Source organism: Anopheles marshallii, chromosome 3 (genome assembly GCF_943734725.1).
Source record: "Anopheles marshallii chromosome 3, idAnoMarsDA_429_01, whole genome shotgun sequence".
NCBI lineage: Eukaryota > Metazoa > Arthropoda > Insecta > Diptera > Culicidae > Anopheles > Anopheles marshallii.
This window is the reverse complement of record NC_071327.1, coordinates 39177653-39205173: the sequence shown is the minus strand read 5'-3', so window position 1 is coordinate 39205173 and position 27521 is coordinate 39177653. Positions and strand designations below refer to the sequence as shown.

At 42.3% G+C, this 27521-nt stretch overlaps 5 protein-coding genes across 5 annotated transcripts; 2 read left to right on the top strand and 3 right to left on the bottom strand.

The window, feature by feature from the left end:
* Positions 1-585: 585 nt before the first annotated feature.
* Positions 586-1993, bottom strand: LOC128712583 (ornithine decarboxylase antizyme). Its single transcript, XM_053807475.1, is given in 4 exon segments — positions 586-1182; positions 1269-1317; positions 1319-1439; positions 1896-1993. Coding segments are annotated over 4 exon segments (762 nt in total). The 3' UTR covers positions 586-688.
* A 7646-nt stretch (positions 1994-9639) lies between these two features.
* Positions 9640-10644, top strand: LOC128711108 (enoyl-CoA delta isomerase 1, mitochondrial-like). The gene is made up of 3 exons (XM_053805973.1): positions 9640-9876; positions 9969-10115; positions 10180-10644. Exons 1-3 carry the CDS (start codon positions 9640-9642, stop codon positions 10642-10644), a joined length of 849 nt encoding a protein of 282 aa, XP_053661948.1.
* A 453-nt stretch (positions 10645-11097) lies between these two features.
* On the top strand, positions 11098-13252 carry LOC128711776 (dynein regulatory complex subunit 3). The gene is made up of 8 exons (XM_053806663.1): positions 11098-11281; positions 11356-11818; positions 11883-12092; positions 12172-12312; positions 12374-12596; positions 12671-12865; positions 12934-13073; positions 13138-13252. The coding sequence occupies exons 1-8, from the start codon at positions 11098-11100 to the stop codon at positions 13250-13252; spliced, it is 1671 nt and encodes a 556-aa protein (XP_053662638.1).
* A 267-nt stretch (positions 13253-13519) lies between these two features.
* LOC128712582 (histidine-rich protein PFHRP-II-like) lies at positions 13520-20754 on the bottom strand. Its single transcript, XM_053807474.1, has 4 exons — positions 20743-20754; positions 20025-20671; positions 14296-14341; positions 13520-14224 (listed from the first exon to the last, which is right to left on the bottom strand). Exons 1-4 carry the CDS (start codon positions 20752-20754, stop codon positions 13520-13522), a joined length of 1410 nt encoding a protein of 469 aa, XP_053663449.1.
* Positions 20755-26411: 5657 nt separating this feature from the next.
* Positions 26412-27214, bottom strand: LOC128711385 (cuticle protein 7-like). The gene is made up of 2 exons (XM_053806255.1): positions 27188-27214; positions 26412-27116 (listed from the first exon to the last, which is right to left on the bottom strand). Exons 1-2 carry the CDS (start codon positions 27197-27199, stop codon positions 26412-26414), a joined length of 717 nt encoding a protein of 238 aa, XP_053662230.1. The 5' UTR covers positions 27200-27214.
* Positions 27215-27521: the final 307 nt, after the last annotated feature.

The window sequence follows — 27521 nt, the reverse complement described above, 5'->3', positions numbered from 1 at the left end:
CAATTACAAATCGCAAGTATTTCGACTGCCTAGATCGTGATACCGATTCTGATGATGCTGTTTTTTCTTCATTCTTTAATGTCCGTTCCCATTAGTATTCTACTGTAGTATGTAGTATTATGTACGCTATAAAATATCTTCATCGTTCGTTTGAAGTAACGCGTGTTTTTTTTGTGAAGAACCTAGCTGGTATTGTAATCTTCGAAAAGGGAAATGTTATCTTCTTAGGCTTTACATGGATAAGCCTTAGGTATTTGCTGCGTTAAGAATGGGTGAATAGATGGAAATTTCACTGAAGAAACCATTCAACAAGCGTTATGTTGTTCGCTGATGGTAATCGCATATTGTGTTTTATGCATTACACGTTACACTGATGTTCTGCACTGTGTACCATACGATCGTATCAAAACGGACGAACATTAACAACACCGATTTGGAGTGCAACGATCTCTGCCACCAATCGAAGCTCAGTATGTCAATTTCGTCCTTATCGTTTAAGAGCAGGAAAATTATTGGTGTTGCTCATATCCAGACCAAATGTTGTCGTTTATATCTTACTAGCGTCGGTCTAAAGACACGAATTTCATTTTAATACGAAAGTACCCACGCACGCCTTCCTGCTGAGATGTTATGATCCTTGATGGTGGATGGTAGGATGGATCATAATGAAATGGATTTCCGTATGTTTCTACTCCTCGATGCTGTAGATCATGAAGAGGTACTCATTTCTCTGCTGCTCATCGATGTGTGGTGGAGCGAGCGGAGATTTTGGGCTGAGCGGCTGAAAACCAACAAAAGAAAACGTCCGTACCAGGTTCGGGCGGTCGAGTCGATCTTTGCGAATGCACAGCACAACCGCGTCACATTCCAGCTTCTCTTCGGCAAACTCAAGAAGCGAGATGAAGGAATGCTTCGACGCCTCGTGTGACATCGCCGACGGCAGCGACACGTACAGAATGTTGTCGATCGGGTTAAAGACCGTCTCCCAGCTGCTGCACTTCTGCGGTGTTACGAAGAGCTTCAATGTGATGGGTGTTGGAGCGGATTGGCTCAGCACTTCCTGTATTACAGCAGCTTCCTGATGGTTCAAATAGTCGACGGTTGATTCGGGGAAATCCAGTTCATAATACTCAGACGAAGCGGTGGTCGTTGTCGAATCGAAAGAATCCTTGCGATTGTATTCTGCAGACCAAAAACAAATAAATCCAAAACCATTGGTTCTATGCTATCGGACAGCGCATTTCCACCATTAAGTAGGCCATGCTTACCCTTCAAGGGAGACGCCCTATCGTGATCGGTCCTGATTGTTGGGACATCAGGACCACCACAGCGGTCCTACAGCCAACGAAACACAGTAAGAGTCGGAGGCCGTCGAAGACGAGGAGGAGGAAGAAATCGTACGTTTACTCGTACGATTACTACTACTAAGACTTGGCTCACTGTAAGATGATTAAATGGAGGAAAATAAACATTAGTGAATACGGTACTAGTATAGCTATTGGATTATATGCATTTAATGCTAATAATGGAATGCATATAATGCTAATAATGGAATGCATTTAATGCATTTAACTCGAATTTTTATTTGGTTATCAAGAATTGCTTAGAAATTACTACGAATAAGATCGAATTACATTGAACGGATCATGGGTACGACACAACTATTATGCAAAACAGGGTGCAATTCAGCACAAGTTATACATTCGATCTTGATAGCACTGCGAACCAAATTGCTTACATAACGAGATTAAATAATCCGCATTTATTATACGGTCTCGCGTTTTCTACAAGCGTCACACTACTTCATATCAGGTTGTAGCATTTGTTTACCAATGTATACGTTTCCCGATCTGACAACCCCGTTTTGTTTGGATACGGAAGAGAGAAGCACTTACATGGCTAGAGTTCTCTCCATTATACCAGTCCGGTCAGCCGACTCGTATGTAGCAGCACCGGTAACAGCAACAAATGCAGAAGTATTGGGCACCTTCATATTGATAACGATCACACTTTTTGATTGCCAACTAAGCGCAAATAAAATGCACAAAACACTGAAATTTTCGTAGCAGTTTAACAAGTGCAACTTAGTTTCGTTCTGCTTTATCTGCCTGGTTAGCACAATATTGCATATGCAGTACTATGCTGTGTATTTTATTTTGTTATCACAAAAAACACAATCTTCACTGTACAAATGTACGTAAAATCGCTCAATTAACGATCAATCCGATCATATGCGGGCTATTCTTGGTCTGAGCTTATGCATACGGGTTCACTACCAAAAGACGCCTTTACTGCTTGATTAGTGCGTTGGTTCAGAAAATCTTTGTATTCACTTCACGAGATCTCGCCGTACATAATAGCGCGCATTTTCTCGGACAAACGCCGACTGTTTGTCTTTTCCGCAAGCCGGGCGTTGAAGAGGATCACAAAATATAATACAGTCGACTCGACAAAAAAAAACTTTCATTACTAACACAAATTGACGCGATCACGAAAGTGCTGTGTATGCCGTTTTTTAATGGCCAAGCGGCAGCAACGAACGATGGTGTATGCATGGGTGGTTGGTTTCGTTGTCGTTCGTATGTTTACGAAAACTAACGACATTGTCGCTACGGTGGTGGCTCACACATCGACATAGCGAAGCAGCAGATGGGAAATACGTAAAAACAAAATAAAGGGCAATACAGCAATAACACAAGCCAGAATTCTCGTTGATTGTAATTGTGTTTGGCTTGGTCGTTGTGGGTTGGGGGGTTGATCATCGATCGTTGATCAATGCCAAACTCAAATGCAATTTGTAAAAGACCACAGAGTTGCGAGCGTATGATGGACGAGAGCGCTTTACTACAAACAATCACTTCACCAATAAAAAAGTGCAGAATATTTCCCCCTGACATCCAATTAATTTGCTACATCATCATCAACAATAAGATGTACGTGCACTCTCTTATTTACAAGCATTTGAACTTTCTTTGGCAGTTTGCAGTAGTACCTCCGTACCGTAGTAACTTTAAAACGCATTTTCCACGGGCGTTTGATATTTTGTGCAAAAAAAAATCATTGCAAAAACCGACTGCGAATTACTCTGAGTCCCCCCTTTAAAAGTTAACGGAAAGATATGTGTCATTCTCGATTATTTTTATCTCAATCATCATACTCGCTCTGGGGGCTGTTTGTCGTACGTGTAAACAATTTTACCGCAAGTGCTTGTTTGTGTGTCTCGTCATTGTGAAAATTGCGCACTTGCTCGATTTCGGGATCCACCTTTTGTTTGTAAGTATGCGTTTAATTTCCACTCTGTACACCCCAACAGCCAGCACACGATCAACCATCTTTTCTGGTAGTGTGCGTCGTTCATCCCTTATGTACACCATATTTATTATTTCAGAACAGCAGTAAGATACCATTCAAAACCAAAACCAGTGTAGTGTACATCTCGCTATGAGCGACTACAAAGGTCGAATTCACACGGTTCGCTACGGTTGGGGGTGTTTTGTTTAGAGTAACGCCGGAGTGATGTGACGGATGTAAGGATCGAATGATTTGTTAAATTTAGAAGAAAAAAAAACACACACACACATGCTAATGGCGTGTGTAGGCAAAGAGATTACTGTAACAGTGTAAGATCATTGTTTTATTTACACCCCTATTTATCCCTGTGTGTATATGGTAGACATTTTGTTTTGCTATTCCTTATCTTAGCTTACCGATTACACGGGGACAGACAAAAATGAGCCAGAAATAACAGAAAGGCCTTTACGTGTCGGTGTTGAAATTAGCTTCCCGTGGCTTCTACCAACACGTGGTTGCTATACTGCACGCGGAAAGACACGGCCCTTTCTTACCTTGAACTTGCGCCAAATTATGTTGACGCGAAGAAGCCACACTAACGAATCAGGTGGAAAATACAGATCAAACATGCGCTGACTACGAAACTCTGAGACAAAACAACAGCGCGGACACAGAGGAAGAAGGAACTGTCGCAACCTCATAATAGCACCGAAAAACATCAAAGGTTCATTGCCATTTTAAAAATTACACTTTTGGTGGGGCTAAATTACAAGAATGCTTTTACAGCTGTACATTCCTCCATTGAACACGTGAGCGAGATAAGTCCCCAGTCATGGTAGTGTGTTCTGCCAACGCTGGGTGTGTATTGCGTCAATGTGTGTACATTTAAAATTAAACAGCTACCTTTGTATGACGTACAACCTCCTCTCCTTCCGTCCTGTTGTAAAGGGGATGAATTTCGAGTGCGAAACCGATTCATTTGGCAGCCAAAAATAGTTCCAAAAACATTTTCAGGGTATTGCGCGCTCGTGTCGGCATTAAAGCAGGGCAGGCAGGAAATACATTTTTAATGAACTGATTTTTGGGGCAAGCATTAGATATTCGTGCTATGGATGGGCATTTGTTTGCAAGACTTTTAATACAATTGTATAAAATGATTGCATGGCTCTTGGTGTGACCTAAACAATTGAAATTCATCCTTACAGAATATCTTATACGCTCAGAAATTTACGTAAAGCCGGTTAGCTAGAAGATAATTTTATTTGTATCAATAAATTCGCTATATATAATACATAAAGCACGAGTTAAACTATCTAGACATGGGCACAACAAGGGTTTATTAAAAGTGTAATAAGCTGTAATACATACTGCCACTTTTTGTAGTTAACAATAAAATGTTAGTAATGTACTGGATAGAATAATAATATTTAGCCATCCTAAGTGTAGGTTTGCATAAGCAATCCCATTTATGAAAAATGATTCCCACAATAATACGTTTAGCGACCATTCGTCGATGTTCAAGGACAGCAATGCTATCAGTAAGTAACTAGAGCGATAAGGAGCATCATACAAACACGTGTTTATTAAAATCAAGCGAGTGTTTTTCGTATGGACAGTTTTAAGTCTGCAGACCCAGATAACAGTATAAGGATGCCATACAACAACATAGTACTCAAGTACGTGTTATTACGTAAAGTATGCGCTTTGCTCATTTTGAACAAACCAAAACTAGCAATGTTACATTTTTTTTTTAAATTTTATCCTGTTCAAATCCGTTGAATTTTATCCAGAAAAAGAACTATATGACAACTCATTTACATTCAAGATTTGTATTCGTTTGATTCCATCCATTCTATTTTGCAAAGTGTTTTCAGTTAAATGTCTATTAAATGAAACACTTTGAAACACTTTGAATATCTTGTTGTCCTGTCGTCTGCTAAACGATCAAAAATATACTAAACTGCATTCAAAGTATTTGGATGTTCCTGAGGTGAACTATAGAAGAAGAGGGGAACGCTCCAACATACGACGAAAAAGTGAATAGCGACAAAACAGTAAGTCTGCCCCCAAAACAACAGCACATGACACATATATCATTACTATCTGTGACGCAGTTGGGACAATTACAAATAGAAAAAAGCAAACAAATTTGTTTCTGGTTTTTCAAGATAATGCATGGTCTCTTATCAAAGTTTCAACCATCGATTGAGGTTCGTGAGCGTGTGGATGCACGATCATCAGACTTGTAACAAATAGAATCGACGAACTAATGAAGTATCGACTCAATATGAGATAAGATAAAGGGTAGACAGTACAGTGTAACAGTAACAGTGTATAAATTGAAAAGATTTGTATAAATACGGATGGGAAGAGATAATCCTTCTTAGTACGTCTCTTTTACAACATCTTTAGTTTTCACTGCACAATGCTGAAGTGGCAAAAAGGTGCAGTGGCACCCAATGTTTCCATATCAAAATTTGTTTTGTCTTCTGAAGTAATCTTAAAATCAATGTTGCTTGAACTATTGATCAATCGAATCTTCTTCTTCATCGACAGAACAACCTCAAGAGGTCTAGGCCTGCCATTGCTGGCTTTTTTGACATTATTAATCCTTGGTAAACCATAGTCCATAGTGCTGCGTACGAAGGTTTGGTCCCGATTTCCGGGATTTTGTAAAGGTCCGGTGCATGATCACATGTTATGTCAAGCCCATCATTTTCCTCGAAGGGAAATCGATTTTAGCTATTGAATGATTTAATGTAATAATTAATTGGTTTCGATAACATTCTCCAGTTCTAGTTTTGTTCAATTTCAACGATTTATAATAAATAATAGTTATTTCCTTATGTTGCTACGAACCGCCAATTCATTAAAATACGAAATTGACTTCGGAAACGGGCGAGAATAGGGAAGACATAAAACGGGAGCAAACCGCAGGAACCAGCAGTAGTCTGACAAACGTGAGAGTGGACGGAAGGCACTCTTTTCAGCCACCGTAATTAATGCCCGTATTCAGGACCCCTCGCCCCCTGAATTGTAGTAAAGCTTGAAATATATCTTCATCTTCAATAAGTCTTCACGTGTCGACTGCTAAATGGACAGAAAGAATTCATATCCAAAAAGACATAACACCTTATTTATTAGTAAACAATGTTTGCCACAACGCCCATCGAAAACAGCGAAAAGTGACTTTGTTCCGCTTAGAGAAGCTCTGTAAACAATTGTCAGTAATTGGTAAGATACCGATACCGAGATAGATACCAAATGGCTCACATTAAAAACAAAAAAATAAGACTTCTGCAAATGCCTATTATCAGACACGAAATCAATGATATTGAGGCGCCCTTAAGCCTATGATACAATGAAGCTAAAGCCTTTTATGCAATTATTGGACCAAAGACCCCCAACCTGTATTTATGAATTACAGATATGTGCAAAAGTTTCAATGTGAACTACTAGTATTACGATTTTCAACAGCCGTTAACGACACTTAGGGAACGTTTATGTTATGAGTAGTTACGTTGAAGTACTGCGTTAAAATTTTTGTATTGCGTTTGGTCCACCACTCAATTAGACTACAATATGTTCGTTGATTTTTTTTTAAGAAATATACAAATATACAAATGTCCCTATGGACTGGTAAAATCAATGATCAATCATTGCTTATTCAGATTTAGACATTGTGAAATGTTGCTTCGGACGTTGGAATGTAAACAATTCACTTCTGGATCGACCATTGGTGGTTTAGCAGTACGTTATCAATTTAAAACTATTTGTAACGCACTAATGTACCGACAATCTGATTGATTGAATGATGCAAGAATCTTGTAATTACTCGAATCAAACAGATCGATCAATTGACTATTGTGTAGTTTCTGATGACTAGGATCATGAACATGTAGTGGTCTATAATCGAGAAACCCCTTTGAGTATTGGGCCTAAATAAAATCATGTAATTCCCTGCTGTTTTACCAAACATTGTGATGGTCGTCGCTCTAAAAATAGATTGCACAACACTACGACGTACGAACGATGGTCGCTTTACGGAATGGCGTCGTGCATTATCATCAACTAAGTTCAACCTAGGTCAACTATGGTTGTTGGCGACGTTGGAAATAGTAACTTCTGGATCCAGAAGTCGTAATGAAAAGAAGATGTAGTGAAAAGATCCTATCTATTTGGAGCATATAAGAAGATCAGCGCTTCCGATAGAGAGCAGGAAAGTGAAAAGTAGAGTACTATCGCTCCTTTTACTATCTTCTTCCTTTTCATTACCACTAAAGCTAGTCACCATAGTAACGCGTCGAATCATCTAGATGCGCATCTCGTTGCATCAAGCAGAAAAAAATTCTCCGTGTCATTAGAGAACAAAGCAGGCTCAGTGTCTCAGTACAGGCGCGTCCCCTATATGTTATGCACACATACCAACGCCTTTGCACACTAACGGTATATTACGACCTATACCAACCCGTCCGTTATTAAATCTTTTCATGTCTCATCATAATTTTTGCAACAACGCGTATAATCAGATCGTACGAAATATGGAATCGAATGTAACAATATTCATACGGACTAAGGAAAACAAAACATCATTTACCTAAAACATGTTTGTTTCGTTCCAAATTCCCTATGGCTGTAGTGCGCAGGCTCTGGTTGGCAACGAATGGAAAAAAAACGGTATACTTTCGCGATGTAACCAACTAACACAGCCATGCCATTCCACGCACACACAATATATCGTGGTGCATGCATGCAAGGCAAACAAAATGGCGATACATTTCACGATGGGGTAATCCACACTGAAGGCAAGCTAAAAAAAATTATTTCCTCCAAATAATCCAAGTAAACAACAATAGTTTGTAACAAGAACGCGATACACCGGTTTTAACGCGTTTTCTACTGCACAATTCTTTGTTTATATCATAAAGCTAAATTGGGTAAAACTTGCAACATGTATCGTCATTGGCATTACCCGTACCGAAACACGTAACACATTTTAATATAAATCTCACTAATGCTGTACTTCATGTTAGATATTTTACTTACCGCATGTTAAAACTTAACGACGGCATTTTGCTGGATGAGAATGGTTGTTGGTTTTCTTTACTTTTAATTCTGGAGCTGCTGTAGCCACGGGGATAAATCATCACTTGCTTGCACCACTTTATGTTCAAGAATAGCTGAGCTCGTCAGCTGTCAAATCGTTATCAACTTTCCAGAGGCACCCAAATAACAAAAATTACATCGAGCAGAAGGGTGTGCAAAAACGCATAAATGAATCGAGTACTTTTTGTCGCAAAGATGAACAATAGAACCATTTTTTCAATGACCACTAACCCGGGTATGTTTTGCACTTTTGATTTAAAATAACATTTGAGAGCATAGAGTTGTCGGTTTGAAACTTTGAGAATGCTTAGAAAACATGTTTATCATTTAATTTTTGATTTATCTTGCTTTTAAATCAATCCACCGCGGTACCGCGGCCGCCGCGTATAACTTTGGTTGTCAATTTTGAACTTCGGCACGGCTCGGCTCAGCTCGGTTCGGGTCGGCTTTCAAATCTTCCGCGGCAGGTTGTCAAATTTCCGCGCCTAACTGTCAAACAGGCGCTCCGCGGAAGGCGTTGCCGCGGAAACGCAGCTTTCTTGAACATCGACAAATCTGCGGCACTGCAGGCACCGCGGTAGATTTGACAGTCGAGCGCGGCGAGCTGGTATACAAATTCTCTTTTGACAACGACAGTCATACGCAGCCGCCGCGGTACCGCGGCGACCGCGGTCCGTGTGGAGGCGACCTAAAAACAGTGCAGAACACATCATCAATAAATTTCGTTTCAATTCTTTTAAAACTGCAAAGGTCGAATGAAACACGACTGCAAAAAGCAAATAGGAATCGTACATGCTCGATTCTCAGGTCAGGTCTAATAACCCCTGTATACAGAAATTCGTTCACCGTTCGTGTCGTGTAAACACACCTTTACTGCTTCTACATCTTGTTAGCAGGGAACTTAAACCCAGATACCATTTTTAAGATGGCATTTCGACTTCTCGTGTTATTTACCTTTTAGTTCCGGTGCGAGGTACTGTTTTCTGGGAAAAATTGTATTTTTCCGTCTAAAGTTCAATAACTTGCAGTGGTGTATTTACTAAAACGTTTAGAACAGCTACACTCTTCCCCAGATTTCAAGAATCTTTAAGAGGTAAGAGTTATGTTATTTTACGGTTGGACTTTCTCATTAGTTGATAAGAACCTAGGTACAAAGTCCAAAGCTGTAGGGTAGTTTGCTGATCATCGATACAATGTCCCTACTTTTTTCTAATTCTTTTTGGTCCATTTTAGCTTTCGAAAATGCTGCGTGTTTTCCATCGGGCCGCTCGTATGGCAACTCCAGCTGCTCGTAATTTAAGCAGCGAGGCTGGAAACAATCAGTTGGTGATTACGGAGGTGGATGATAAAACGGGATATGCTACCGTTACGTTAAACCGGCCACCCGTTAACAGCTTAAACTTGGAATTGTTGAAAGCTATCTCGCAAACGTTAGACGATCTGCAAAATAATAAATCTCGTGGCATGATTCTGACTTCGGTAAGATTTTCCGATCCTATCAAATGAGAACAGACGCTTTTGAGAGTGTAGTGTGAGTGTTTTATATGGATGTTTTTTGTTCCTATTTTTAGTCTTCTAATACTGTATTCAGCGCTGGATTGGACATCATGGAGATGTACAAACCTAACCAGGATCGACTGCGGGACTTTTGGTCAACATTGCAAGATGTTTGGTTCAAGTTGTACGGGTCACCGTTTCCTACAGTAGCTGCCATTAATGTATGTACCGTATTCCGAGTAATGAACTATAGGAAAATAATAATCTTTTTCTTTGTTCGTATAGGGCCATGCACCAGCAGGTGGATGCTTATTATCTCTATGCTGCGAATATCGTGTCATGCGTCCTAACTACACGATTGGGTTGAACGAAACCCAATTAGGTATTGTGGCACCGACCTGGTTCCAGGCATCTCTTCGCAATACTATCTCTCGCCGGGAGTCCGAACTGGCTCTTACTCTAGGCAAAATGTATACAACGGACGAGGCACTGAAAGTTGGCATGATTGATGAAATTGCCGAGACTAAAGAGAAGGCATTGGAGCAGGCTACAAACTTTTTGAATCAGTTCCGCAAAATTTCTCCTATGGCAAGATCGATGACGAAACAAGCTTTGCGCAGTAAAGATATAGTTGAACTGGAGGATAACCGCTCCCAGGATATCGATCTGTTTGTCTATGCCGTTAATCAACCTGCTGTTCAAAAGGGATTAGAAGTTTACCTCGAAAGTCTTAAGAAAAAGGCAAAATAATGAGTGGTTCGTGCTCGAGCATAGAGTAGCAACATCCGCTTAGCATTTGTTATGCATTTTTTTGTATCAAAAGTGGGTAAAATATACATGTTTTCTTTCTACCTTGTAGAAGCTTGTGGGTTTCATTCAAATTAATTATATTTTCCCATTTCGATTCTTTTTTTTATTAAATTCGCACTTGTACATTACGTTTTCACGCGTTTGTTAATTTTATTTTTAAGCAAAGTTTATTACATTACAATAAAAACAAGAATGAAATGTACAGGAACAAGACATTTTACGCAACAACGATCACGAATGCCGCGAATGACTCGTTGCCATGGAAATGAGCTAGGGATGAGGAAATTGTTTGTTGTACAAACAGTTGTACACTTAACTCCCTTGCACGCGTATTCGAAATAGTTCACCAACAGAAGTTCACAACAATACAGTTCAAAAGTTATTAAAAGAAAGATGGGCGAAAGTGCTTTAGCGACCGACTCATCCTTCAACAAAGAGCTAGAACCTGGTGTAATCAGCAATGAAATGTTGACCAAAGCAATTTTGGAGCAGGGCCACAAAGGGGAAGCTGGACGTTTAGCCCAGCTGAGTCAGCTGCATTTGGAAACAGTTACCGTGATCAGGTTGGAGTTTCAGAGTAAGCAAAATGGTTCCTTACCATAGTTTAAATAATTTTACGTTCAACTCTTCTCTTATTTGTTTGGTTTGTAGATATCTTAAAAATCGATCACCTGTGGGTAATGAAAAATTTGGAAGTTCTTTCGTTATCTTTTAACAAAATTGATAAAATTGAAAACCTGTCGCGGCTTCCTAAATTGAAAGAATTGAATCTCTCGTTTAACTATATTGAAAACATTGAAAACCTGAACAATCTGGAAAATTTACGAATTTTGTCCTTGTACGGTAATCGTATCAAGCGCATCGAAAACATCGACAAACTAGAGCGTTTAGTTATATTGAGTGTTGGGCGTAATAATATCACCACGCTAGACGGTTTGGAACGATTACGATTTCTAAAGGATTTACGATCGCTCAATCTGGCTGAAAATCCTATTGCTCAGGATACGGCCAAACCGTTACGATTGTATTTAGCAACCCTGCTGCCTCAGCTGAAGTACTACGAATACATTTTGATCAGACCTACCGAACGCGATGCTGGAAAGGAAAAATTTCAGTGAGTATTCCAAAGGGCCTTTAGTGGATGAGGTTAAACATTGCATAATAATTGGCAATTTAAGGCGAGAACTGATCGACATCTTAGAACATGAAAGAGTCGAAATAATAGAGCGCACGAATGCAGCCAAGGAGCGAGATGACGAAATACGACTGTCGAAAAGTTTTGTAGAGCATCTAAATAGCCATCAGTTGTTTGAATCACTGTTCCAAGGTGATCCGGAAGGGGCTGCTTTACTGAGCATAGGAGCAGAAGCGGTCGATCTTAAGAATGAGCAAGTATCTGTACAATTTATGCATCGTTTATCCTTTATGGTTTTGCCCTTTTTGTAACAAACAGTAATGTTATTGCAGCTACCGAAACGAAGCCTATTCGTTTACGCAAAACATATACAAGATGGGCTTGGAACAGCAGGACAAACGTCAAGCAGAAATCGAACTGTACAACAGGTGCATCCGGGATGAACGAAAAAAGGCGCAGTTAATTGGGCAAACGTAGGATTAGTGCCGTATGTACGGTAAATTGCACAGAGGGTTAATATTTGTTTTTTTCCAGCATCATCAACAATTTCCTGGAATCGTACAAGAATTTGTACAAATTGGCGAAAGAAATTGTCGCTGGTTTGAAGGGACGTGATTTAAACAGCAAATCATACAATGCCGAAACGGAGAAGCTGCTGGATGAGCTAAACTTGTGCAAAAGTGGCTTTAACTCCCTGTTTGAAGATAGCTGGCACACGCTGATGGGTATTGAAATGCAGCTTTTCGAAAGAACCGAGGTTACCAAACGAATGCATTCCGACTTAGCTTGAATGTATAACATGATTATTTATAATGATTTTTTCCCATTTAGGAAGGAAATTCGACGTTTGAAAATACTATTAAGGAAATGACCAACGAATTTATCGAGATGGCGCAGGGCCAATTTGTGTTGCTGCGTGAAGCAGAGATGAACTTCAGTGATGCTCTCGTGGATACTGTACAGCAGTTTGTTACGTTTAAGGCGGCTTCAGGTCTGGCAGAACAATTGCCAGATGCTTTGAAGGAGGTTCGAGAAGAAAATAAATGTAAGCTGATGATAAATGAGATTAAAATGATTTGTAATTTGTTTTCCAGTCTCTAGATGACAAGGATGTTATCAGCAATATGGCAGCAGGTATGCGGGACCAACACATGCATCAAATCGATGCACGAGAAGACCGACTTATCACACGAAGCCGAAACTGGGTCAAAGAACTGTGCGATGATCTGCAAAAGTGAGTTACACCAACAGATACAGCGCGTGAGCTATTGCATTACTAACGTATCATTCCTTTCTAGTTCTGAAATTAAACGAAACAGAGCAAAGGTGCTGGAGATCACATATTTCTTGGATCAACACCGTCAGTCCTTTATGAGTGCGTTAGATGAAGTTGCTAGTAAGCTAGAAGTGTAGAGAAAAATGAAATTAAAACTATCGCAGAATTCCATTTTGACGGCGAAATTTGTATCAAATTTATCAAAGATTGATTATGTAATTTATTTCAAATATTGATGATCAATACAGAATTTGGAGTAAAAAATAATATTGTTCGGCAATATATGGTATGAAATAAGTGCACTCAAAACAATGTTGTTGTTCATCAAATACCAAGTATGAAAGCAATTTATTACTGTTTACAGCTTATAATCTACGCAGAATTGGCAGTTTTAAGGACGGTGCTTAGTAATGATGATGGCTCAGATGGCTCTGTCCATGAACGATGCTGGAGGTGGAGTGCGCGATCGGAGCAGCGTGGTGAGCGATCGGGGCGGAGTAGTGCGCGATCGGAGCAACATGATGCGCGATCGGGGCTGCATGGTGCGCGATCGGGGCGGAGTAGTGCGCGATCGGAGCAGCATGGTGGTGCTGGACGGTAGCGTGTGCTACTGGAGCATGGGCATAGCTGGACACGTGCACGGGCTGAGCGATCACCTTGTGGACTGGCTGGGCGATCTTCACTGCCGACGGTTCACGACGCACAACGGCGTTGAATCCGGAGTGATGATCGGCATGGTAGTCGACGACGCGGTGGTGGCCATCGGAGTCCAACAACGAGTACTGTCCGTGCACTTCATCTCCGTGGCGGGTCTCATGCTGGCTCTTGATGTCTCCGGTATGCTCATCGTGCACGGAGTACGAGAACTCGTAGTTAGCCGGGGCATGGTGCTCTACGGACTTGATGATCGTGGGTTGAGCGATGGTCTTGACGATGGTCGGAGCGGAGTGCTGGTAGATAGCCGGGGCGGCATGGATGGATCCGACATGGTGGACAGCTGGGGCAGCATGATGCTGGATGGTGGAGTGCGATGTAGCGATCGATCCGTGGTGAGCCACGGGGAGCAGACCAGCGCTAGCGGCAGCTACCAGAGTAGCCAACAAAACAAACTATAGAACGGAAAAAGAAACCAATGTTGTCAAACACGGTATCAAGACGATATCGAAGAAGACAGTTTTACTTTGAACGCCATTATTGGGGTGCTGGATTGTTTGCTGGTTGAAGTTCTGTGTGATTATGTCTTGCTGTATGGTAAGCAACGCCTTTTATAACCCGATGGATTCCATTAGCTATCCCTAGTGTCCTTGAGGCGATGCTATCATGAAACTGTACTACTTTTACTCACCGAAACTGATCTACATCAAGTGCACTGAAACAAATACGAACCAGTCTACTGGAACTGATTGGTCACCAAAAATACGATGAAAGTAAAACAATAAGGGTGTAACGGTCACACCTCCAGTGTTCCATACTTATCGTGTATTTAAAGTAATAAAAATACGTGGTATTATACCCTCCACGGAAGATAAAATACTGTTGCTGCAAACGTTATTGCAACTGAAAAATGTCTCATAAAACACTGGATAGTTTTTTTTTTAATCCTTTAATATAATTCAACGCAGAGCAGGACAAAAAAAATTACTATATTCGCGTGTTTTTTCAAATGAATGCCATTTGCCTTTACCAGTCCACTTTTATACTTTTCCTGGGCTTAGCTAACCAGAGATCCCTGGTCGAACCCCAATTTATTACGCATCTGCCGTGAAAATGTTGCCAGATACGATCGGACCGCATGTGTATTAACAAGTGTAGAAATGAACTATTGAATGTTCACGTCAGGGTTGAGAAATTTGGCAAAATAATAAATTATGGTATCTCAGTCATTTGACGTTTAAGTTATAACTTACAATCCCCAGAATGAAAGTCTGTTCTATTATTGAAGTTTCATTCACAACTCTTGAACAAATTCGTCGGGGATCAAAAGATCGGGTGCAGCAGAGGATGGAGAGCGGCAGCCCTGGATCGAGTCTCCTGGAAACATATTGGTGACCAGGCCATGTCAGCACGACGTGCTCAACAATAAGAGCGGGCCAAAGAAGAAGAAGAAGAAGAGAACAAATTCGTCCTAAGAAGCCGGGTGTGATATACCAATGCCGTCAAAAAGTTTCCTTTTTTGCACAGTTTAGCTATATCAAAACTACCAAAAGATTATTCATACTTGGAATATTAGTAATAGGTGTTTGACTTTCCTATGTAATAACATCTTTAAAGGATTCAACATCTTCCCAAAGGATGCATTGTTTTAAAGGTAAGGAAAGTGTAATAAACCTCGGTCTGCAGTTATTGTGTCTTAAGACGGAATAATGCGGAACAACATCTTACGAATAATCCCTTGTCGCTTCTGATATATAAATTATATAAGGATGTTGTGCAAATAGGTGATGGTGCCTTTGAAGTCCTTTATACGAATGCAGACCCATCCTCTCCTTATCGTAGATGTCTATTTGAGATAAAGACCTATCTAATCAATTGGTTCCATTCTCATGTTATCCTCGATTTCACTGCATGTAAATTATGCTCTGTTTTGATGTTCCCTCTTCTCTACGAGCTGTATTTGTTGATCGAGCCAAAAGCAAGCGGCACGCATGACCTGGCATGGGAACTTGATCCAAGATTTCCGAATTATCGTCTTGAACCGGTCGAAATCGATTGTGGTAAGAACCACCCTGTAGCTAAGTAATTTTATGGCATCCGTTAGTATGTATGTATAGGTAAGGAATAGAATTAGCTAGGTCTAGAGAACTAGAATCTAGTATTAGTGTTAGGATACATTATAAATAAGTTGCGTACGCCACACAGAGCTCTCTTATCTCGTCACATCTAAACCGGGCAACATCACCCTAACACCAGCCCGGCAGCGCACGTCCTAAATAAAGAAAGGTCTGCAAACACACTACACGATCTACTTGTATTCTTTGAGAATCGACATCATCGATCAAACATAAAATCGACTAGATTCAAATTCGGGAAGCTGGGAGTCCACAAAGTTGTGTTCAAAAAGTCGGTGAAGTCGTTCGGAAACCAGATTTGCACAAATTTCCATTTGTGCTGGTGCATCGTTCTGCAGGAACATGTAAAGCTTTAGTTCGCAGAGATTTTTTAAAGAACTTGAAGTGAAGTTGAAAAAATAATGACGCCTATTAGGCGATGCAAATGTGTATTCGAACTTATTGAATACCCTGTATTTACAAAGGTAATCATCCATTTAAATTAACTAGTAACTAAGTAAATTTGTTCACTAAATTACTAGTTAATTTACCTAGTTAATTATGCTTAAACATATTCAAAGCCTAGGAAATTCATGCTCTGTAGAAACATACAAAGTAAAGTAAAACACATGTGTGTTTTGCCTTGGAATACGGGTATAATAGAATAGAATACGAGTGTTTCGTAAAAGTTATAATAATAATTGCTATAATGGCTAGTAAAGCTACAACAATTCCAAGAAACTACTGGAAAAGACTGCAGACACTCCTAAAGGATTTCAAAGGATCTCAAAGGAATGAAGATAATTCAATCCAAGGACCTTATTTTAGTTTTATTTCTTAAAAATCACTATTGTTTGCCTCGAGGGCTGTACAATAGTGTCAGAAAGAAGAAAAAAAAAACAGACAAAACAAAAAAAAAACACAATAACAAAAACGAGATACACTAGGAAGAGGTAGACATGATGCGGGAACGGAAAGAAGCAAGGGATAGATTGTGGTCAAACAGATCACCTACAGAATTAAAAGAGGCTAGGGCGCGCACCCAAGGATCGTTCATGGAAAACCGCGTGCGTCGCAGGGGAATGAAAAGGGGAAAGTGTGAGGGGGAGGGGTTGCGTAGGATGAGATATATAGGGGGATGGCCGCCAGAAGGGAAGGGGAATCGATATAGGATAGCAGGATGTTGGCAAAGAACAGTGTGCGCGCATGATCGTAGCGCTCTTTTAGCCCGACCAGAGTAAGCATTTGACACCGCACTGTATAGGGAGGGGAAGCAGCGCTGGGGTCGTTTAAGAAGCGTTTGATGGCGATTCTAGTAAACTTCCGTTGCACCCTCTCCAACCTATCCATAGAGGTGACTCCTGCTGGAGACCAAACGACGCTGGCATAGTCCAGAATAGGTTGTATCCAGCAGCAATACAGCGCCCTCAAACACAGCGGATCACGAACCTCAGACGCCATGCGGGAGATGAGGCCCAATAGCTTGTTTGCCCGCTCGAGGAGAGAATTGAAGTGTGGTTCAAAGGACAGTTTGTCATCGAGCCATAACCCAAGGTCCTTGACTAGGCTGACCCGAATGAGGGGTTGTCATTTAATGTTTTTATAGAGACTTTGAGCTGGGCAGCAGCATTCGCCTCTACCGAATGAGGGGTGAGCCACAGAGATGATAATTAAATAGGTGCTTGACGGGAGAGCGACCAAACGAGATGACGCAGCATTTGACTATGGATGAGCCCGTTGGATAAACACCATTCTGCAAATGCATCAGCATAGCTTTGGAGGGAGAGGAAGTCAAGAGACGAGGACACCGGAAGATAGAAGTTTACATCGTCAGCGTAGAGCAGACATCCATTAGGTGGGAGACATCTGATGCAGTCCGAGATGAAAAGAGAGAACAGTAACGGACTCAAGACGCTACCCTGAGGAACTCCAGACTTTCCGACGAAAGGATCGGAGAGAACACCATCAACCCTTGCCCTGTAAGTGCGGTCCTTTAGGAAGGAACAGAACCAGAAGAAAAGTGGACCACCGAATCCCATACGTTCGAGCTTAGTTAAGAGCAGCCAATGAGGCAAGCAATCGAACGCAGCTTTGAAGTCAGTATATATGACGTCGACCTGTTTACCAGCAATCATCTGCGGGTACAGGTCGAGCATCATTGACATGAGGTTCGACAGGGTAGAACGTCTAGGCATGAAACCATGCTGGGAGGAAGGGATCAGCGGGTGAACAATAGGAAGGATTGAAGAGTGGATGACAGACTCGAGGACTTTAGATAAAGTACAAAGGATTGAGATGCCTCGGTAGTTGGAAGGAGAAGTACGGCATCCTCTCTTGAAGATCGGAATCAAGAAGGCCGATTTCCACAGCGAGGGAAAAACTCCCATACAAAGCGACCTAGTGAATAGGCGCGTTAATATGGGAGAAACGCCACCTTAGAATCGATCAATACTGAAGACGGAATGCCGTCCGAACCGGGAGAGAAGGAGCGCTTCAGCTGGGCGAGTGTGGTGTGTACCATGGGTTCCTTGATCGTAACAAAGTTCATGTTGATGGCGTCAGAAGGAACGCCCATGAGCCCTGACTCGAAGGACGCGGATGTGCTGGTTGGGTCTACGAAAAGGCCTTCAAAATAATGTGCAAACAGGTTGCTGATTGCCAACGGAGAGGATATGGAATGGTCGCCCACTGACATCGTGGATGGAATATCAGAGTTGTCACGACGGCTGTGGACGAAACGCCAGAAGGATTTTGGATTGGAAAGGAGCTGGGACTGGATGCGCGCAATATGAGTGCCAAATCGGATCCTGTTGTATCTGCGGTGAACAAATGCTGCATATTTGAACACGCGTAGGTGGTAAAGAGAGCGGTGCAAACGGTAAGCGCGACGCGCTCGATTAAGATCAGGCTTGGGCGCACGTAGATGACCACGGAGGTTTAGGTGGTGGAGTACGAAATGGACAACAGACGGAGAGGAATGACGAAACAACCGACGTAAATTTGGTAACAGCCTCGTCGATCGCTAGACTCCAAGAAGGGCTAGACTCCAAGAAGCTCCAGTCATTGGCATTGAGCAGTTGTTCGAATTTTTCACGGTCAAACTTCCTGAAGTTCAGCTTACGTGGTGTGCCAGTTGGGGTGGACCACTCAGGATGAGCTGGGGCAACTGGGACAGTCATCCCGATGGCAGGATGGTGGGCATCTTCGTCAACTAGCGGCAATGCAGCACGGCAAACAGGACCACAGTCCAATGCGGCAACAGAATTACAGAAAATAACGTCTAATTGACGACTATTTGTGTTCGATATTCCCGACAACTGTTTTAAATTGTTGAAGTATAGACGGTCGATGAATACTGCATCGTGCTGCCTGAAACAAGAAGGTATGAAAATATTAGAATCAGGCCCATTTTGCCACGAGATGAATGGCATATTGAAGTCGCCAAAAACAAGTATTTTGTCGGAGGTAGCCATACGCTCCAGTATAACGCCAATGCTATCGTGTATCGCTTCGACGACCGATGCGGATGTGCTGTGATAGTTGGCATGTGATGTGATAATTGCTATAATGGCTAGTAAAGCTACAACAAATCAAACATACTAATGGAAAAGACTGCAGACACTCCTAAAGGATTTCAAAGGATCTCAAAGTAATGAAGATAATTTAATCCAAGGATCTTCGTTATTTCTTACAGGATTTCGAAGCTCACGAGTTCAATCGGATTGGATGTATCGCCTGAAAAATTAATATCATACCCATATTAAGACACTTATTTGTTCGCTGTTAGAATAATGTATCTTCTCATGGTGATAATGAACGTATCATTACTCCTAACAAAACGATTGATCCATATTCATACATGATAAGTAAATGAGAAAGGTGCATTTTTATCAAATTAATCGTTAGACGAACCTTCTAACCCCCTCTGAGTTTTGCTGATGGAATTATGTCATATAGTTGCTAATAATCAATTAAATTGCTTATGGAAAAAAAGGAAAGCAGTATGTTTGTTTTATGAATTGCTTTTTATTATAATCCTACACACTTCCTAAGTCACTGATTTTACTATAATTCTATTTGAACTTAGTAATGATGATGGCTCAGATGGCTCTGTCCATGAACGATGCTGGAGGTGGAGTGCGCGATCGGAGCAGCGTGGTGAGCGATCGGGGCGGAGTAGTGCGCGATCGGAGCAACATGATGCGCGATCGGGGCTGCATGGTGCGCGATCGGGGCGGAGTAGTGCGCGATCGGAGCAGCATGGTGGTGCTGGACGGTAGCGTGTGCTACTGGAGCATGGGCATAGCTGGACACGTGCACGGGCTGAGCGATCACCTTGTGGACTGGCTGGGCGATCTTCACTGCCGACGGTTCACGACGCACAACGGCGTTGAATCCGGAGTGATGATCGGCATGGTAGTCGACGACGCGGTGGTGGCCATCGGAGTCCAACAACGAGTACTGTCCGTGCACTTCATCTCCGTGGCGGGTCTCATGCTGGCTCTTGATGTCTCCGGTATGCTCATCGTGCACGGAGTACGAGAACTCGTAGTTAGCCGGGGCATGGTGCTCTACGGACTTGATGATCGTGGGTTGAGCGATGGTCTTGACGATGGTCGGAGCGGAGTGCTGGTAGATAGCCGGGGCGGCATGGATGGATCCGACATGGTGGACAGCTGGGGCAGCATGATGCTGGATGGTGGAGTGCGATGTAGCGATCGATCCGTGGTGAGCCACGGGGAGCAGACCAGCGCTAGCGGCAGCTACCAGAGTAGCCAACAAAACAAACTATAGAACGGAAAAAGAAACCAATGTTGTCAAACACGGTATCAAGACGATATCGAAGAAGACAGTTTTACTTTGAACGCCATTATTGGGGTGCTGGATTGTTTGCTGGTTGAAGTTCTGTGTGATTATGTCTTGCTGTATGGTAAGCAACGCCTTTTATAACCCGATGGATTCCATTAGCTATCCCTAGTGTCCTTGAGGCGATGCTATCATGAAACTGTACTACTTTTACTCACCGAAACTGATCTACATCAAGTGCACTGAAACAAATACGAACCAGTCTACTGGAACTGATTGGTCACCAAAAATACGATGAAAGTAAAACAATAAGGGTGTAACGGTCACACCTCCAGTGTTCCATACTTATCGTGAATTTAAAGTAATAAAAATACGTGGTATTTTACCCTCCACGGAAGATAAAATACTGTTGCTGCAAACGTTATTGCAACTGAAAATTGTCTCATAGAACACTGGATAGTTTTTTTTTATCCTTTAATTTAATTCAACGCAGAGCAGGACTAAAAAATTTACTATATTCGCGAGTTCTTTCAAATGAATGCCTTTTCCTTTTACCAGTCCCCTTTTATACTTTTCCTGGTCTTAGCTAACCAGAGATCCCTGGTCGAACCCCAATTTATTACGCATCTGCCGTGAAAATGTTGCCAGATACGATCGGACCGCATGTGTATTAACAAGTGTAGAAATGAACTATTGAATGTTCACGTCAGGGTTGAGAAATTTGGCAAAATAATAAATTATGGTATCTCAGTCATTTGACGTTTAAGTTATAACTTACAATCCCCAGAATGAAAGTCTGTTCTATTATTGAAGTTTCATTCACAACTCTTGAACAAATTCGTCGGGGATCAAAAGATCGGGTGCAGCAGAGGATGGAGAGCGGCAGCCCTGGATCGAGTCTCCTGGAAACATATTGGTGACCAGGCCATGTCAGCACGACGTGCTCAACAATAAGAGCGGGCCAAAGAAGAAGAAGAAGAAGAGAACAAATTCGTCCTAAGAAGCCGGGTGTGATATACCAATGCCGTCAAAAAGTTTCCTTTTTTGCACAGTTTAGCTATATCAAAACTACCAAAAGATTATTCATACTTGGAATATTAGTAATAGGTGTTTGACTTTCCTATGTAATAACATCTTTAAAGGATTCAACATCTTCCCAAAGGATGCATTGTTTTAAAGGTAAGGAAAGTGTAATAAACCTCGGTCTGCAGTTATTGTGTCTTAAGACGGAATAATGCGGAACAACATCTTACGAATAATCCCTTGTCGCTTCTGATATATAAATTATATAAGGATGTTGTGCAAATAGGTGATGGTGCCTTTGAAGTCCTTTATACGAATGCAGACCCATCCTCTCCTTATCGTAGATGTCTATTTGAGATAAAGACCTATCTAATCAATTGGTTCCATTCTCATGTTATCCTCGATTTCACTGCATGTAAATTATGCTCTGTTTTGATGTTCCCTCTTCTCTACGAGCTGTATTTGTTGATCGAGCCAAAAGCAAGCGGCACGCATGACCTGGCATGGGAACTTGATCCAAGATTTCCGAATTATCGTCTTGAACCGGTCGAAATCGATTGTGGTAAGAACCACCCTGTAGCTAAGTAATTTTATGGCATCCGTTAGTATGTATGTATAGGTAAGGAATAGAATTAGCTAGGTCTAGAGAACTAGAATCTAGTATTAGTGTTAGGATACATTATAAATAAGTTGCGTACGCCACACAGAGCTCTCTTATCTCGTCACATCTAAACCGGGCAACATCACCCTAACACCAGCCCGGCAGCGCACGTCCTAAATAAAGAAAGGTCTGCAAACACACTACACGATCTACTTGTATTCTTTGAGAATCGACATCATCGATCAAACATAAAATCGACTAGATTCAAATTCGGGAAGCTGGGAGTCCACAAAGTTGTGTTCAAAAAGTCGGTGAAGTCGTTCGGAAACCAGATTTGCACAAATTTCCATTTGTGCTGGTGCATCGTTCTGCAGGAACATGTAAAGCTTTAGTTCGCAGAGATTTTTTAAAGAACTTGAAGTGAAGTTGAAAAAATAATGACGCCTATTAGGCGATGCAAATGTGTATTCGAACTTATTGAATACCCTGTATTTACAAAGGTAATCATCCATTTAAATTAACTAGTAACTAAGTAAATTTGTTCACTAAATTACTAGTTAATTTACCTAGTTAATTATGCTTAAACATATTCAAAGCCTAGGAAATTCATGCTCTGTAGAAACATACAAAGTAAAGTAAAACACATGTGTGTTTTGCCTTGGAATACGGGTATAATAGAATAGAATACGAGTGTTTCGTAAAAGTTATAATAATAATTGCTATAATGGCTAGTAAAGCTACAACAATTCCAAGAAACTACTGGAAAAGACTGCAGACACTCCTAAAGGATTTCAAAGGATCTCAAAGGAATGAAGATAATTCAATCCAAGGACCTTATTTTAGTTTTATTTCTTAAAAATCACTATTGTTTGCCTCGAGGGCTGTACAATAGTGTCAGAAAGAAGAAAAAAAAAACAGACAAAACAAAAAAAAAACACAATAACAAAAACGAGATACACTAGGAAGAGGTAGACATGATGCGGGAACGGAAAGAAGCAAGGGATAGATTGTGGTCAAACAGATCACCTACAGAATTAAAAGAGGCTAGGGCGCGCACCCAAGGATCGTTCATGGAAAACCGCGTGCGTCGCAGGGGAATGAAAAGGGGAAAGTGTGAGGGGGAGGGGTTGCGTAGGATGAGATATATAGGGGGATGGCCGCCAGAAGGGAAGGGGAATCGATATAGGATAGCAGGATGTTGGCAAAGAACAGTGTGCGCGCATGATCGTAGCGCTCTTTTAGCCCGACCAGAGTAAGCATTTGACACCGCACTGTATAGGGAGGGGAAGCAGCGCTGGGGTCGTTTAAGAAGCGTTTGATGGCGATTCTAGTAAACTTCCGTTGCACCCTCACCAACCTATCCATAGAGGTGACTCCTGCTGGAGACCAAACGACGCTGGCATAGTCCAGAATAGGTTGTATCCAGCAGCAATACAGCGCCCTCAAACACAGCGGATCACGAACCTCAGACGCCATGCGGGAGATGAGGCCCAATAGCTTGTTTGCCCGCTCGAGGAGAGAATTGAAGTGTGGTTCAAAGGACAGTTTGTCATCGAGCCATAACCCAAGGTCCTTGACTAGGCTGACCCGAATGAGGGGTTGTCATTTAATGTTTTTATAGAGACTTTGAGCTGGGCAGCAGCATTCGCCTCTACCGAATGAGGGGTGAGCCACAGAGATGATAATTAAATAGGTGCTTGACGGGAGAGCGACCAAACGAGATGACGCAGCATTTGACTATGGATGAGCCCGTTGGATAAACACCATTCTGCAAATGCATCAGCATAGCTTTGGAGGGAGAGGAAGTCAAGAGACGAGGACACCGGAAGATAGAAGTTTACATCGTCAGCGTAGAGCAGACATCCATTAGGTGGGAGACATCTGATGCAGTCCGAGATGAAAAGAGAGAACAGTAACGGACTCAAGACGCTACCCTGAGGAACTCCAGACTTTCCGACGAAAGGATCGGAGAGAACACCATCAACCCTTGCCCTGTAAGTGCGGTCCTTTAGGAAGGAACAGAACCAGAAGAAAAGTGGACCACCGAATCCCATACGTTCGAGCTTAGTTAAGAGCAGCCAATGAGGCAAGCAATCGAACGCAGCTTTGAAGTCAGTATATATGACGTCGACCTGTTTACCAGCAATCATCTGCGGGTACAGGTCGAGCATCATTGACATGAGGTTCGACAGGGTAGAACGTCTAGGCATGAAACCATGCTGGGAGGAAGGGATCAGCGGGTGAACAATAGGAAGGATTGAAGAGTGGATGACAGACTCGAGGACTTTAGATAAAGTACAAAGGATTGAGATGCCTCGGTAGTTGGAAGGAGAAGTACGGCATCCTCTCTTGAAGATCGGAATCAAGAAGGCCGATTTCCACAGCGAGGGAAAAACTCCCATACAAAGCGACCTAGTGAATAGGCGCGTTAATATGGGAGAAACGCCACCTTAGAATCGATCAATACTGAAGACGGAATGCCGTCCGAACCGGGAGAGAAGGAGCGCTTCAGCTGGGCGAGTGTGGTGTGTACCATGGGTTCCTTGATCGTAACAAAGTTCATGTTGATGGCGTCAGAAGGAACGCCCATGAGCCCTGACTCGAAGGACGCGGATGTGCTGGTTGGGTCTACGAAAAGGCCTTCAAAATAATGTGCAAACAGGTTGCTGATTGCCAACGGAGAGGATATGGAATGGTCGCCCACTGACATCGTGGATGGAATATCAGAGTTGTCACGACGGCTGTGGACGAAACGCCAGAAGGATTTTGGATTGGAAAGGAGCTGGGACTGGATGCGCGCAATATGAGTGCCAAATCGGATCCTGTTGTATCTGCGGTGAACAAATGCTGCATATTTGAACACGCGTAGGTGGTAAAGAGAGCGGTGCAAACGGTAAGCGCGACGCGCTCGATTAAGATCAGGCTTGGGCGCACGTAGATGACCACGGAGGTTTAGGTGGTGGAGTACGAAATGGACAACAGACGGAGAGGAATGACGAAACAACCGACGTAAATTTGGTAACAGCCTCGTCGATCGCTAGACTCCAAGAAGGGCTAGACTCCAAGAAGCTCCAGTCATTGGCATTGAGCAGTTGTTCGAATTTTTCACGGTCAAACTTCCTGAAGTTCAGCTTACGTGGTGTGCCAGTTGGGGTGGACCACTCAGGATGAGCTGGGGCAACTGGGACAGTCATCCCGATGGCAGGATGGTGGGCATCTTCGTCAACTAGCGGCAATGCAGCACGGCAAACAGGACCACAGTCCAATGCGGCAACAGAATTACAGAAAATAACGTCTAATTGACGACTATTTGTGTTCGATATTCCCGACAACTGTTTTAAATTGTTGAAGTATAGACGGTCGATGAATACTGCATCGTGCTGCCTGAAACAAGAAGGTATGAAAATATTAGAATCAGGCCCATTTTGCCACGAGATGAATGGCATATTGAAGTCGCCAAAAACAAGTATTTTGTCGGAGGTAGCCATACGCTCCAGTATAACGCCAATGCTATCGTGTATCGCTTCGACGACCGATGCGGATGTGCTGTGATAGTTGGCATGTGATGTGATAATTGCTATAATGGCTAGTAAAGCTACAACAAATCAAACATACTAATGGAAAAGACTGCAGACACTCCTAAAGGATTTCAAAGGATCTCAAAGTAATGAAGATAATTTAATCCAAGGATCTTCGTTATTTCTTACAGGATTTCGAAGCTCACGAGTTCAATCGGATTGGATGTATCGCCTGAAAAATTAATATCATACCCATATTAAGACACTTATTTGTTCGCTGTTAGAATAATGTATCTTCTCATGGTGATAATGAACGTATCATTACTCCTAACAAAACGATTGATCCATATTCATACATGATAAGTAAATGAGAAAGGTGCATTTTTATCAAATTAATCGTTAGACGAACCTTCTAACCCCCTCTGAGTTTTGCTGATGGAATTATGTCATATAGTTGCTAATAATCAATTAAATTGCTTATGGAAAAAAAGGAAAGCAGTATGTTTGTTTTATGAATTGCTTTTTATTATAATCCTACACACTTCCTAAGTCACTGATTTTACTATAATTCTATTTGAACTTAGTAATGATGATGGCTCAGATGGCTCTGTCCATGAACGATGCTGGAGGTGGAGTGCGCGATCGGAGCAGCGTGGTGAGCGATCGGGGCGGAGTAGTGCGCGATCGGAGCAACATGATGCGCGATCGGGGCTGCATGGTGCGCGATCGGGGCGGAGTAGTGCGCGATCGGAGCAGCATGGTGGTGCTGGACGGTAGCGTGTGCTACTGGAGCATGGGCATAGCTGGACACGTGCACGGGCTGAGCGATCACCTTGTGGACTGGCTGGGCGATCTTCACTGCCGACGGTTCACGACGCACAACGGCGTTGAATCCGGAGTGATGATCGGCATGGTAGTCGACGACGCGGTGGTGGCCATCGGAGTCCAACAACGAGTACTGTCCGTGCACTTCATCTCCGTGGCGGGTCTCATGCTGGCTCTTGATGTCTCCGGTATGCTCATCGTGCACGGAGTACGAGAACTCGTAGTTAGCCGGGGCATGGTGCTCTACGGACTTGATGATCGTGGGTTGAGCGATGGTCTTGACGATGGTCGGAGCGGAGTGCTGGTAGATAGCCGGGGCGGCATGGATGGATCCGACATGGTGGACAGCTGGGGCAGCATGATGCTGGATGGTGGAGTGCGATGTAGCGATCGATCCGTGGTGGGCCACGGGGAGCAGACCAGCGCTAGCGGCAGCTACCAGAGTAGCCAACAAAACAAACTATAGAACAGAAAAAGAAACAAATGTTGTAAAACATGCTATCAAGACGATATCGAAGAAGACAGTCTTACTTTGAACGCCATTATTGGGGTGCTGGATTGTTTACTGACTGAAGTTCTGTGTGATTGTGTCTTGCTGTATGGTAAGCAACGCCTTTTATATTGGAGTTATCCCTATGGAGTTTGTTGTTCTTTACGTCCTTGAGACAAGGCTATCGTGATATTGCACTACTTTCACTCGTCGAAACTGATCTACATTAACTTATTTATGCCATTGAACTCCATTCAGCGGATAGTGTTAACTTGATGAATTTAAAAATAAACTTCGAATGGAAACACCTCCACAATAAGAAAATGAATGAAGTAAAGATAGAAGAGATCAGATTTCTTCCGACAGTTATGAGTT